The 14,574-nt window shown below is 37.6% G+C and overlaps 1 protein-coding gene across 3 annotated transcripts; it reads left to right on the top strand.

The window, feature by feature from the left end:
• The first annotated feature begins 5,925 nt into the window (after window positions 1-5,925).
• Window positions 5,926-14,294, top strand: LOC131321693 (uncharacterized). 3 transcript variants are annotated; one of them, XR_009198613.1, is made up of 5 exons: window positions 5,926-6,065; window positions 8,632-9,731; window positions 13,357-13,439; window positions 13,616-13,721; window positions 13,919-14,294. XR_009198613.1 is itself a non-coding variant. In XM_058352592.1 (2 exons), the coding sequence occupies exon 2, from the start codon at window positions 8,698-8,700 to the stop codon at window positions 9,700-9,702; it is 1,005 nt and encodes a 334-aa protein (XP_058208575.1). In that variant the 5' UTR covers window positions 5,926-6,065; window positions 8,632-8,697; the 3' UTR covers window positions 9,703-9,909. The 3 variants fall into 3 exon arrangements, 1 of the variants encoding a protein (XP_058208575.1); XR_009198612.1 differs by having other exon boundaries at window positions 13,606-13,721; XM_058352592.1 differs by lacking the exons at window positions 13,357-13,439; window positions 13,616-13,721; window positions 13,919-14,294 and having other exon boundaries at window positions 8,632-9,909.
• Window positions 14,295-14,574: the final 280 nt, after the last annotated feature.

The raw sequence follows: 14,574 nt of genomic DNA, 5'->3' as shown, positions 1-14,574 counted from the left end.
GCGTTCTGGACCGTTGATTGTGTTTCCTGAATGGTTTCCCGGTTTCTCCTTCTTGGACTATACCAGGTCTGGTTTTGAATTTCTATGTAGGTGTATTGAATTTAAGATGGATTCAAGAAAAGCATACCAGTATTGTGACAGTTCCCTATGTACAGAAACCATCGATGTTTTTTTTTTTTTTTTTTTTGTACAGACATTAAATTCCTATGCAAAAAAAGAAACCATTTTAAAAACTTATTATAAAGTGGTATTTTGGTTTGCATAGGAGGCCTATCTAGAAATGTTTATATGCTGTTCTGTATTTGTTAAATTGATTAGCCCTATTTTTGCTAGGGCCACAATATATTGTCCTCCGTATGTAACAAATTAATGTAAATTCCCTGTATTCTATTTATTGTTTATTCGTGTAAAAATGTTTATATTCGTTCAATATAATTAATTGTGTTTGTTTATTATTGCATTGTTTTCCCCTTTGGAAGTTGCTGAGAGGTGGTTAATTTTTTTTGAATGGTACGTAAGAGCTAGCGTTGTCAAAATCTTGTGATCACGATGCATATCTTGTGTATGATTCGATGCGTAGAATTGACATGTATTTTCTAATCGTATTTTACGTTTAAAAAAAATCGTACAATGCATTTTTGACACGATACGTATCTTCTTACGCTTATCGCAAACCTATACGTGAGGAGACGTACTAAAAACATAAATAATAAGGTTTTCTCTCTAATAATTTATGTTTATTAAGAGAGACAGATTACTTTATTAATCTCAAAAGCTCCATTAGGTTTGTAGGTTGCATGAAACATAGATCTATTAGATTTAGTGAGTATTGCAACCGGGTTATTCAACAATTATCCTGTCCTAATTTAATTTACACACACATATATATTTATTTATATTTGGTGGGATATTGCATGCAAAGGGAATAGGAGTGGACTGTTTCCAATCAGTTGTTTTAGTTTGTACGTAGGTTTTTGTTGATAACTCAAATGGTCCGGGGCCAGTGCAATCTCAAGGGAACCAATTCTACTATCCATTTAGCGGTGGCTCAATTATGGTCGGGGGACTGACCTCTCACAATTTTTGATGACACATAAAAGGTTTCAAACCCGAGATTTAAGAGGGAGCAAACTCCTAAGTATCCAACTTTGACCACCGGACCGATCCTTGATGATAGTATACCACTATCGATCCCTTGAGGTTTTATTGCTTTGTTCCAAGTGAAGTAGTAATGCAAGATGCTGCACTAGTAGCCTGGAAGTGGAAATTGCTAAGGATCCTAAATCAGTAGATTTTGATTCGTCTTGTATCAACTAACTGCATTTATTTCACCTTACACATGGTGTTATGCGCGCATCTAATTTCAGCTCTAAATCGGAAAACAATACATTGTAGATAATTTTTGCATCATAGGGTTATGGATGAAATCGGTTCGGTCTAGTCTGGTTTTTGACCAAAAGTACGTACGGGACTTTTCAGTTAAGGAAAACAGAAACCGTGCGAAACCGAACCAAACAGATGGTCTGGACCAGTTCGGTCCCTCCCCGCGGTTTGGCCAGTTAACTCGGGCATTTTTCAGTTTGGAGCTGATTAAAGAGAAAAACACATGATATTCAGAATACTTTTATTGTAATATGAGAATTAAAGGTATAAAAATGATGCTTAATTCATTGATCAATATGCTTCTCATCTTCCCGCCATGTCTGCAATATGACACAACATATTGAAGCAATATCTCAAGACTTAAAAAAAAAGGATCAAATGGTAATAGTTTGATTAGAAAAACTTAACTTAGCTTTGTCGTCTATTCTAATATAGAAAGAGAGAGAAGCGAGTCTGGCATATTTATGAAAATTAGTTGCGTGCGCTATATCTCATATTAAAGCTGAGAGTTGAGAAAATATATACTAAAAGGGGTTAGAATTCCGGGGGCTCAAATTGTTGTAGAAAGATAGGCTTGTTTCTGGTGGAAGTATAGGCATTAACTGTTTGAGAACGAATACTTTTTATTAGAGTTGACACTCACACAACTCAATTCCAAGAACTGGGAGTTAAATATAAGGTGATGACGCGCGTTAGCTAGCATGACAAATTAAGTATCTATGATATCTCTCGCATTCGTAGTCAAATTTGCATGGTCATTTCATGCCTTCATGGCATTGAATTGACCACGCGAAACTTGTCACGATAGTGGATATTTGATGGCCATGTAAATACTTTATTAGGTTGTGATATTCATTTTCAATCTTCACTATTTATTCCGAAGAAAAAATCAATACGACACTAGGATGGACATCAGAACAAGTCAAAATTTTTTTTATCTACATTTTAGCGAAGCTCGACTAGCACACATATTGAGTGTGTCGTTGTGCCAACCTCTGGTGTTTTGGATATGTATGCCTAGCTAGTTTTAGCTGTTTTGTTGAAGTGCCACTAACACATATAAGTACTTATTTGAAAATAATTACTTATCTTTTAAATTAAAAGTGATGTATTGTAAGAAAATGACTTGTCTCATAAAGCAAAAAAATAAAAACTTAATACTTAAAAAATAAGAACCTTAGCAAAACGAGGCCTCGGCTCAGTCCCGCTAAGGTTCTCATTCCAATAAGTAGCTTATTTGTAATTTTCAAACTTAAAAATAATAGGCTTACTAAAATAATTTTTTATGTAATATGAATTTTATTTGATAGATTTCGATGTGATCTTTTGAACAATGCAAAAAAAATAAAAAATAATATTCACAGATACATTGTTTTAAGCTATTTATTTTTTAAGAACCTTAGCGGAGCGGATTACGTCAATTTCTTATCTAATCATGCTTCAATCAATTTCTTCATTTTTAGAGAGAGAGAGAGAGAGAGAGAGAGAGAGAGTATACTATTATTTATGGGGCGAGGACAAAAAGGTATAAATTCCATGGAACAAAGGCCAAAGATTATTAAATCTATGGGGCACCGTAGATTTAGGGCAAACAAAGGCAGGGGGTGGTGGCCCTGTTCTTCACGCCCAGTCATGAGAGAGTCATTTCTCATGATACTTCGACGTCGGCTCCGTGACCCCGTAAACTTATGTATAGGAAAACAAGAATGACAAATCTGTTTTCCTCCTCTTCCTCTCATAGCATCGAGTGCCGTTCAAATTTGATTAAACAGAGACTTCAACGATCAAGAAAACAGAAAACCCAATTCAAATCCGATGAATATGGGTCGAGAAAGTGCTCGTCGAAGCAAAATTTGAGTAGGGGTTGAAGAAGAAGCCAGGCAGCTTCAATCCAGAGACCTACTTTACATTACAAGCAATTCATGGCCTTATCACATTGTCAATGTTAAGGACAGTCAATACCATGTCGTTGGGCAGTACAAGAACGAGACCCTCGTAGCCAGCCCATAATAGATGTATGTTTCTGGGGTTGGAGACGTTTCTTTTCTTAACTTGAAGTAAATAAAAAGAAGGGGCAAGCTAGCTAAGTCTAGCGTAACAAAACAAAAACCCGGCTTTATCAAGGGATCCGGAAGATAGAAGCCGCAAGTTTCATTTTTTTTTTTTGACAAGTCAAACAAGATTACATAAAATTAACCAGTTTTATCCTTCAAGAGAAAGGAATCAAGTCCAGGCGGAATACAACCTGATATAACACTGTAAGCTCTATCTAAACATGAAAAAGCTAGCAAATGAGCTACATTGTTTTGTTTCCTAGGAATCCAACCAAAAGCCCAACTGGTATGAGACGCCCAAGTGTTGATGTCCTCCACCATAGTTGCTATCTCCCACGGGCAGTGCTCCACCTTGTTGTTGAGGCAGTCAATCAGCACTCGGCAATCTGATTCGAACAGTGCTTTATCAATTCCCAAATCCTTAGCCGCAGGTTTCATTATCCACAGGCAAACCTATGAAAATGTCCCGAAACATATACTATATATCATTGGAGAGTTTTGCAACTCAGTGAGATCTGTGGTCCCTCCTTGCCCACACATAGGTCTGCATTTGCTGCAATCACTCTAGAAATAGAATTGCGTGTACGATGTTGAATGACGTCGTAAAAAACTCTTAATTAAAATACTTTCCAAAACCAATTGATTTTACGAAAGATGGTGAAAAAACAATCTAACAAGAAGAATTCTCGTAATGCGCTCCTTTTTTACAATGAGAAGAAAACGTCGGATGCCAAGAATTTCTTGGACGGAGATCTCATCGAATCATTCCTTGATCTTGGGCGGGCCCGCACCGAGGAGATTTCCAAGGCCATGAATGTTCCGGTGGAGGAGCTTATGAAGAGAGTGGAAGATTTGAGAAGGTTGCACTAGTATAAACAAGCTTGGAGTTTCGTTTCGAGGAATATTTATGGAGGTGAAACCCAAAAACATTGAATTCATCGGTGCAAGTGGTTCAATTTCAGGAATTATTTGCATGATTATTGTGATTTGCTTTCTATCTACTTTGTGCTAGGCAAGGTGTTTGGAGGGGCATCTGAGTTCGAAACAGCCATTAGGTACTAGATCTGAGGATTTCGAGACCTGTCAAGGGTCGTCGGTGGCCAAAAAACGTTCGCCGATGGTCGACGAGGGCTAGGCTTGAGTCGCTAGTGGTCGGTGATGCTTGGTCGGCGAGGGCTGGGCTTTGGTTACGATGTCTGTTTTGGTTCGATTTATTCACGTTTTTCAATTTATTCATCTTTCGGTTCAATTCATGATTTGAGGGCTATTTTGGTTTAATTTATTCAAGATTTTCTCATCTGCTCCCATTCGATTTAACTGGGTTCTAAAGGAATTCCCACTGCTAGAGTTTCCAATTCTCTTCCAAGACTCTTGTTTATTGCCGTAATTTTTTGTTTGGCTGTTGAGAAAATATCCAAAGAAATTGAAACATGGATTATTTTTCATCAAAATTGGAATTGGTCAACATAACATGATAAGTTGACCATGTTTTGCATGTATTGATCATGTTCAAATGTTTATGTATTTTTTGCAAAGGTGTTAAGGAATATTAACTTGCCCAACATGATCAATCAGCAATGGATCATGACAAATTGACCGTAATTGTTATAAAAACTTTCTATGAAATATTTTTTTCAATCTTATTTCATGAAACTTGGTTAAATTATCATCAAAACAGGAGTTTCATGAAAGAAGACACTCTTTGGAGTATGACTAAACTCCATATTTTGAACCTTATATACCCCTTTGAATTTAAGATAACGTTTGCAATTAATGGAAGAGAAATCAGTGGAATTTGTTATGTGAAAGTTTGAAAATCCTTCAATTATATCTTCCTTAATTGATGTTTTCATATTCATTCAAATCCCCTAAATTTAGGCCATGTTTGTTAAGTAAGTTAGAGATTGGGATATAATTACTAATCATGTGGGACCTCTAACTCATTGTTTGTTTGGTTGCACAAAAGGGAATAGTATTAGGATGGACATGAGATTATCAATCCTTCCAATTCATGGGATTAATAATACCACCTCCTACAGGGTATTACTAATCATTTCCCAAGCTTTGGCTGCAAAATGACCTCCTTGCCCATACTTCCTTCATCGATCAATTCTTCATTGATAGCCGCAAGGACAATATTAGAACTTCATTATTCCAATCCTATCCTATGTGTGCAAAACAAATATGATATTTCTAATCTCATTTCTTTACAAATCCCACTTTCAAATTCTATCTTCTTACGAATCCCACCATAATCTCATCTCTTTACGAATCCCGCCGTATCTAACAATCTCACCATATCTAACCCAGTTATCAAATAAGACCTTAGGAAATAGTAGTAAAAGTCTCTCTGTATCAGTCCGGATCAGGACAGTCAGGGCGACCAGACCGGAGCTCCTTCCGCACCTCCCATCTTAACCGTTGGATCTAATACAGCGGATGGGAAATAAAAATGGAACTCGCGGGTTAAATATGGGGACGGGTCGGGTATGTTGAAACACCCACGCGCGGATCCACTTCCTTTCCCGTTTTCCCAGCCGTAGACGCGTAGAGAGAGAGAGAGAAGAGGCGATTTCAGAAGAACCACACGAACGATCCAAGAACGACGAGGACGAACGGGCTGCCAAGGTATCTCTCTCTCTCTCGCTCGAGCTCTCCAGATCTCTCGATCGATTTCCAGATCAGGGCTTTTTGGATTTGTTTTTGTTTTGAACAAAAAAAAAAGGGGTTTTTTTAAACGCAAGATCGAATCTCTCTCTCTCTCTCGAATCTCAGAATTTCTCACAAATTAGGGTTTGTGAACAGTTCGAGGAAGAAGAACGTCGTGACCACGTAATCCGCACGTCTTGTGTGCCCAATAGAACTTGATTTTTTCCAAACTCGCTACTGTATTGTACCCTACCTCCTGTTATGCACGTATATTATGAACGGTGATGAAATTACGTGAAAGTGGGATAGGTGTTAGGACTATGGCTTCAAATAATCAGGTGGTGAGCCTAGGTGTTCGGTAAAATGTCCAACTGAAAGAGTCTACTAGAAGTAACATTTACACACATCTCTCAGTTGTATTTTTTATTTCTTTTTTTTCCAATTCTACACTGGGAGTATACTGCAGAATTGAGAGTACAAAGAATGGGAGTGGAATTGGTGAGGTACTCATATGGGAAAACACGCAAACTCACTAATACCTCAAAACAACACAAACTTATTACTACCTCAAAACTACCAACAGTGAAGCATTATGTTGTAGGAAATCCTTAGACTACAAGAGGAAAAACTGAAGTTCCACCGTTTGGAGTAGAGTTTCTAAGTATAGTTTCCAAATTATTTTTCGGCGGTAATTTCGGTTCAATATTAATGACTCAATTTATAATGGGCCTGGATTATGCACATGGGTTCCTAATCATTATTCAAATTGGCTAAATCGCGGGCCTCCCTCGTGAAAGATTGTCAAGTACTAGTATATGAGTCTTTGTGGTCTCTCCACTCCCAGACATATTGGTTTCAGTCTGTTGAAACTGCATATAAGCTCTTGGGGACCCTCCCATACAAATAAAGTGGGGTTCTCAGCACTTGGTTTGAACATTTGAAACTGGGTCGCATAAACCACTTATAAGACAAAATTGCTTCATTGAAAGATGCTTTGATTTAGTAATGTGAATTTGAAAAGGATTAAATTTGGAGAATTAAGAACTTACTACAAAATCTAGTGAGTTGCAGGTATGGTTTAGAAAATAAGAGGGAATGGAGATGATAAGAACCTTGATTTGGGGTTTGATACGAGGTTGGATATTTGAGGATGTATGATAGGGAAGCAATTTGTCTCGGTGCTTTGAACCAGATGGAGTAGCCTGTAAACGGGAATATGTTTTGGATCTGGAACTTTTGCTTAGCAAAGTTAATGTGGGACTTTGTGTGCGATTTGGGGTTGAAAATCAAAATTTGGAACGTCCAGTTACAGTATAGGATTTAAAACCTGGGAGAGAAATCCTTGCTAGGTAAAACTTTGTTTTCATTTATTTGAAATTTGGACTTCTGTTTGGTTTATAGATTAATAAAAACTTTGCAAAGCCTTGCTTGATTTGAAACTTGAAAAGTTTGGAAAAGTGTGAAGTTTCTCAATGATTGTGAAAATGTGATTTGGGATGTAACTCATTATGTACAATGCCCACTTGCAAATGTTGCTTGGATTTTTCCATTTCTACTTGTAATCTCAATAGGGCCTTGGCAGCGTTTGAGTTAACCCTAACATTTTTATCAGTGGATGCCTTGTTATACCTTTTAACATGCTTTATGGAAAAAGAAATTGTGAAGCTTCATGCATGTGTATTTTTTATTTTTTATTGGCAAAAATCCATTTCGAGTTGAGAACGTCGATGCCACTATGTATATCTTTTTGAAGATAGTTTTGGAACAGAAAATACTCTTTTGGTAAAAGCAGAGATAATGCATGAAAGTTGTTCAGGATTTTGATCTATGAATTCGGACATGGGGCATTTGTTTTGTGGTGTTCTAGAGGGTCCCTATCCTTTTTGAGTCAAGATTGTCGAGCATTGAAGGACCTTTTTTTCAGTCTTTTGACATTTTAGGATACTCAAGAGTCGTGATCCTTATTTGAATTTGTACAGTGAGACCCGTGCCTATTATTCCGAAATTGAGCATATTGACACATGGACCTTTTTCGCTTGGGTGACTTGCACAGAGAATTCTCCAGTGGTTCCAATTGGGTTACTTTATTTCTCGAAAAAAATTCATGGTTCTTAGACTTTCAGATTGAGAAAAATTCTTAACTAACCTGTTTTAAAATTGTCTGAAGATTTGGTGTAGCCTGACATTCTTGACATTCTTTTGTTGCAATTCTTAGTTGGGTTTGGTTCAAGACGTATTGTATGACAACAACTAAATTTCTTAGCCTTTGGTATGTAATTTACGGATTTGAAAGGAATCAATTTTAACATTGGTGTTGCTGTGCATAGTTCGAATGAGTACAAGAAAACTAAAGAGAAATGAAAATGGTATACAAACAGTCATTCAATGCCTTTTGGGCGTTTGCTTTTTACTAAATAAAGTGGGTGCCTTGGTTAGGCAATTTTTTTATATCATGTGTGAAGCTTGTGGGGATATTGGTGCTATTTTGTCTTCTTTGGTATACCTAATTTATTTTTGCTGATTATTGGCTGTGGATGTTGTGCAGCAATTAACAGAGATTTCTCTCTTTTGCTTACGGTGCAAGAAAGAGGTATTTACCTATTATTCAACAATGCTGGAAGAAGAAGTGAATAGATGTCAGATTCAAGAATGGTACCCGAAATTCAAATCCGTCTCTATAAGAACCTTAATTCATGAACTTCCAGAATCCTTTGTTCAGTACCTTCGTGATGATTCCGGGCCCTTCCTTCTTCCTCTTTCCATCTCAAACGAAGATGCCTTGCCCAATAGAATCCATAACCCAGAAGAGGAAGAAGATTTTGTAGTATCAGAAGGATCCGGCGATGAATCAGAAAAAAATTCTTCACCACCTTCATTCCCAGAACTTGAATTCCAGATCAAGGAATCAATTGAGACCCTTGGGGGTGCTGTTTTTCCTAAGCTGAACTGGAGTTCACCTAAAGACTCCGCTTGGATCAGCTCCACTGGGACCCTCAAGTGCACCTCTTTCAGTGAAATTGCACTTTTGCTACGATCTTCCGTTTCACTCGTCCATGATCTTTGTCATGCATATGATTCTTGCATTAATAAAACTTCATCAAGACCATCAAATTTCTTCCTAGCCCTTCGAAAGTGGGCCCCCTCCCTCCGGCCGGAGATGGAATTTCGTTGCTTTGTGTGTGTTCATCAACTAGTTGGCATTTCCCAACGTGAGGTCACAGGGTTTTATCCATCTATTTGTGAGCAGAAAAATGAGCTAAAAATGGCGATTCAGGAGTTTTTTACTGATGAAGTGAGGCTAAAATTTGATTTGGAGAATTACACCTTTGATGTTTATGTTAGAGAGGACGGTCGGGTTAAGCTTTTGGATTTTAACCCTTGGGGTGCATTTACGCTTCCACTGTTGTTTACTTGGGAGGAATTGGGGAAGGATAGTGAAGATGGAAATACATTAGAGTTTAGGATGGTAGAGAGTCAGTGTGGTGTAAGGCCAGGACTAAAAACTGCAGTTCCCTATGATTATTTGGATACAAGTGAAGGGAGTGGTTGGGATCAGTTCTTGAGGAATGCCGAGGAAGAGTTGTGGCGACAGACTCTGTCCTCGTCTGATGGGTGATTAAGAGCTTTGTTGTCCCTATTTACGAGGTTAGTGTGGCCTTTCATTCTTTTGATGTTATTTATCTTTCCTACAAGTTTGTAATTCTGTTTTAGGCATTGGTCCATTGTTCCAATTGTGCAAGACCCTTCTGTTAGTGTAATTTTTTATCGGACTTATAATTGCTTGACGTCTATATTTATGAAAATGTTGTCTTTGCTTTCTTGATCCAAATTTGCCCTCTCTGAAGCCGTCTCCCAAAAAGATTCAGGAGAGATTATTGTGATTGTCATAATCACGTTTTTGTTATTGTTTTTTTCTTCTTCTCTAGGTGTAATGGTTGATGGATAGGATAAATGAATGCTCAAAGTCAATGACTTATCTATGTTGCATACACCTAAACAGGCTTATTAACCTTTTTGGTCCTCAAAGTATTAATTTTGCCTCATTTTGGTCCCCAATAAAAACATAGGAGACATTTAGTCCCCCACGTTTCACAATGTGTACCAATGTAGTCCCCCACCACTCACACCATTACCCCAAACGTCAAAACAAGGGGCACTCTTGTCTTTTCCCCTCCCCAACCCCGTTATATTGTCTGTTTGACCCAAATGGAAGGGAAACTTTACCAAATCTCAACCCTATTCAACTCCCCCGTTTCAGAAAAGAATAAAAAATTGGTCTCAATCCAAAATTGTGTTTGGACAGACTGAGATTACAAGATTCCGAGATTGATCATGGACAATGCAGGTGGCAAAGGTAAAAAAATTGGTCTTTTCTCTGATTTTTAAAGGTCTGGTTTGTTTGCATGGGTTTTGGCTTCATTTGTATAGATTTCGTGTGTGTATATGATGCAAGTATTAAATTAATGTGTGTGGCACTGTGTATAAACCATATGAGTTCTTTAATTTTTTGCTTTTAGAGAATCTATGCAGTGGAGAGAAAAAAGAAAAAAAAAAGGGTATTTTTTTTTCTTTGCATTGTGCCCATTTTTGTACCTTGTATAAACTATGTTTTTTTTTTTTTGCTCCGCTTGTATAAACTGTGACTTATGAGTTTCAATCAAAAACAAAATTTGACTTATTTTGACTTATGAGTTTCGATCAAATTATTTTGTCTTTATAAAAAAAAAAATTACTGTATGAGTTTTTAGATCATTTTTTTTTTTTTTTACATTTTCAATTCTTCGCATCAAGATGAATCAATAAGTCACAAAAGTTTGACGCAAAACTAACAAATGCGGAAAAAAATTCCAAACCTAGATCTTCTTCTTCTTCGTGTGCTCTGTTTTCTTGCACATGGAGAGAGAGAGAGAGTAACAGAGAAGTGGGTACCTTAATACATAAAGAGGGTAGGTTGCTGTATGGTTTTGGCAGGATAAAGGGGTTGGGGTGGGGAAAAGACAAGAGTGTCCCTCGTTATGATGTTTGGGGTAATGGTGTTAGTGGTGGGGGACTACGTTGGTACACATTTTGAAACGTGAGGGACTAAGTGTCTCCCTTGTTTTTATTGGGGACCAAAATGAGACAAAATTGATACTTTGGGGGACCAAAAAGGTTAATAAGCCTCCACGATCTCGGAAAAGTTTTCCTCCCATCTCTAACTCTCAGCCCATCTGTCTTCATCCCCCTCGTCGCTCAATTTCTTGCTTATAACCCAAAAACTAGGGCTTTTCGTATGTAAGAAAAAGGGGTGTTTTGAGCTTGTAACAAAAAAAGGATTTTTGTTACCAAACTTTGTTCCATTTTATAATTTGTTTTTGTTCACGAAAAAGTTATCGTTTATACCGGAACGATTTATTGTTCTTTGGGAAATGCAGGAGATGGCACCCTATTTCATTTGGTTGATATGAATTAGGCTTTTGATTGTACCAGTTTATTGTGGGGTTGATATGAATCACGTGTTGCTCATTGCAAAAATTATAAGCGATGATACAGGTTTCAAACTGCTCGTTGATGATCTCTTGTCATTATTAATGGCGGAGATGGAGGTATGCGTGAACAATGGTTCTACTCCCTCATTTTGTGGTGATTGGCTTCATTTGCTTGTTTTATAACGAAACAGAGAGAGTTTAGTATAAGTTCTGAGCAAAGAAACGATTTGGTTGGTTATGGGAATAACTTCTAACGGTGGCTCTCAAGAACATTTTGAAATCTAGAGCTGCGAGTAAAGGAGAAGATCTGGATGCGGGAATCAGCCAGGACTCATGCACTTTGGATTTTCGTATTTTGCCCTTGATTACTGCTTGAACTTGTGGCGATGTGGAGTTCTTGCTTTTTCATGTGTGGGTATTATTGGCACTCAAAACATGTGACATGGCTTCTAGTTGAGGTTTATCTACAATCTGGTGTGCTTTATTATAGCTGGACTAGAAGTCATGGCACACAGGATGGGTGTGCAATTCTTTGTTGCAACAAAACGAGACACTTCAAATTTACCTCTAAGTTTGATTCTGTACCATGGATTCAATTTACCAAGAAGAATTCAATCTTTCTTAATTGAGACATTAACATGTACGTAATTGAAGATAAAAAGCGAGGAAATTGTGCAACGGACCTTAGTCCATGTCGTCCATAATGGCATGCTCACGGATCTGGGTTGCCTTGCTGGGACTCCATATCATCAGATCCAAAGAACATAGAAGAAAAAGAAAAGCTACAATAGTGGAGATGGCATTGCTTGATTGCGATTGTGAGGCTTGTATCAGATATGATTTTGGGAAGTTGTGATGCGTGTGGATTTGTCATGTTTGAGATTTCTATTATAGGATGATAAAAGTTAGCTAAAAGGTTTTTCAAAAGCTAGTAGGATTGGACAAATTTGGAATAGGAGAAGTGTACGATCCGGCTTCATTTTTCCGTTCGCACCAAGTGTGAGGTTTCCTTTCATTACTGTAGATGTTTTGCAGTTAATTTAGCTGTCGATCATTAAACCTTCAAACCAGTGCTGTTGGTAAGAAAAACATTGAAGCTGAGAGATCGAGGAGGAAGGTATCTTAGGAAAGTGTGGTAATATGAATACACGTACGGGATCCAGGGCTAGTTAGACTTTCCATATAGTGGACTTTTAAAAGCTAATGCAAAATATATGGTTGTTTCTGTCGAGGGAAAATATGGCATGCTAATCAGTAGAGGTATTCATTATGGTTTGGTTTGATGGATCTCTATGTGTTCTTTTTATTCTCCCGTGAATGTTTTCAGCCACAATGTGGTTGGTCGCTGTAATTGCAACTAAAAACCAAATTTTGCTATTTTCAAACTGTGTTGGTACAGATTGTTACTCAACTGTCATGCTTTGCTGCTTCATCCTCTTGCTGGAAAAAACAAAGAAAGCTATATGGTTGTTTCTTTCGAGGGAGAAAATGGCATGCTAATCAGTAGAGGTATTCATTATGGTTTGGTTTGATGGATCTCTATGTGTTCTTTTTATTCTCCCGTGAGTGTTTTCAGCCACAATGTGGTTGGTCGCTGTAATTGCAACTAAAAACCAAATTTTGCTATTTTCAAACTGTGTTGGTACAGATTGTCACTCAACTATCATGCTTTGCTGCTTCATCCTCTTGCTGGAAAAAATAAAGAAAGCACTTGATTTATTCCTTTTGAAAAACAAACCTTAGAATGTTTGTTTCATTCCTTTCGCAAACTAATTGGAGTTTCTGCTTTGCAAAGTCAAAAGGTGTTTGAGCTAGAAGAATCGGAAGAGAAAAGATCAACCTTGGAATTCTTCATCAACCAATGGAAATGGAGACCATAAGAAAGGTTGCCACCGCGTTTTCCTCTCGTTTTGCGTGCACATTGCTGCCTTTGTTAATGCTACAATGTTATTCGTGGCCTCCCTTTTAGGGAAGACTATAGTGCTTTTGTTCATAGTTGTTACGATGTGTTTTGTCAAATTAGAACTCTAATGGTATCTTATGCTTGCCAGAATGATACAGTTGACAATGTGGCTTCTCCAAATAAATCCTCGAAATTGCCGGAGTTTGTTAAAGATGGTATTGATGATGATCAATTAAATCCTGCTATGAAGGAAGAAATTGACAGGTTTGATTTTGTCTAGACATGACTCTTGAAAATCTTTTATACATGAGTTCTCTTTTGCTTTCTTCAACTACTCCACACTTCTCTGCTTAATGTCATTTATTATAATTCTTAAGAGCACATGTTTTTGTTCGAATTTGAAATTGTTTTTGGCCAAATTTAAACGACTCTTTATACATATACCAATGTGAACTCTGCAGGGAAGTGGAGGATTTCCCAAGAAGATTAAACTCCGTTTCGCCAAAAATAATGCAGGAGATCGAGTGTGTCTTTGGGAAATGAGAGGCTTGTTCCAATATTTGTGTACGACAGGGGTTCGTTGAAGAGAAACTGCACACCGAAGGGCTACTGATACACTCTCCTGCCCACAAAAATTATCACATGGTGCCCACAAAAAATATGAACTTATTATGACATGGTACCCATAAAAGTTATAGACATTGCTGCCTTTGTTAATGCAATCTTTATCATTCGTAATTCGTTGGCTGACTTGTAAACTTATTATCACATGGTACCCACAAAAATTATCTATATATCTATATAATAAGGGAGCTCAGTACCCCTGGTCTTCGCCAATTGCTGGTTGTCGCGGTCTTTGCCGATGGTTGTGATCTTCATGCCAATTGCTGGTTGTTGCGGTCTTTGCCGATGGTCGTGATCTTCATTGATTGTCATAGAACGAAACTGTGCTCATCCGGCAAACTGTAAGTTTATTCGAGACTTTAAAAATTGCATTCAAGGCATTTGTGAGAATGCCTCAATGGAATAAAGAAATACATCTGCCTTCATCACTCATCTCATTTACCAGACAAACGTCCTTTCTTTCTAAATCTATTCAATATCAGATGGGTTTGCA

The sequence above is a fragment of the Rhododendron vialii genome, chromosome 1a (genome assembly GCF_030253575.1).
Source record: "Rhododendron vialii isolate Sample 1 chromosome 1a, ASM3025357v1".
Classification (NCBI taxonomy): domain Eukaryota; kingdom Viridiplantae; phylum Streptophyta; class Magnoliopsida; order Ericales; family Ericaceae; genus Rhododendron; species Rhododendron vialii.
Note: the sequence above shows the minus strand (reverse complement) of the source record. Positions and strands in the feature narration are given on the sequence as shown.

What these genes read in the sequence shown, in the direction of transcription:
- LOC131321693 (XM_058352592.1), top strand. Translation starts at nt 8,698, where the DNA reads ATGCTGGAAGAAGAAGTGAATAGATGTCAGATTCAAGAATGGTACCCG.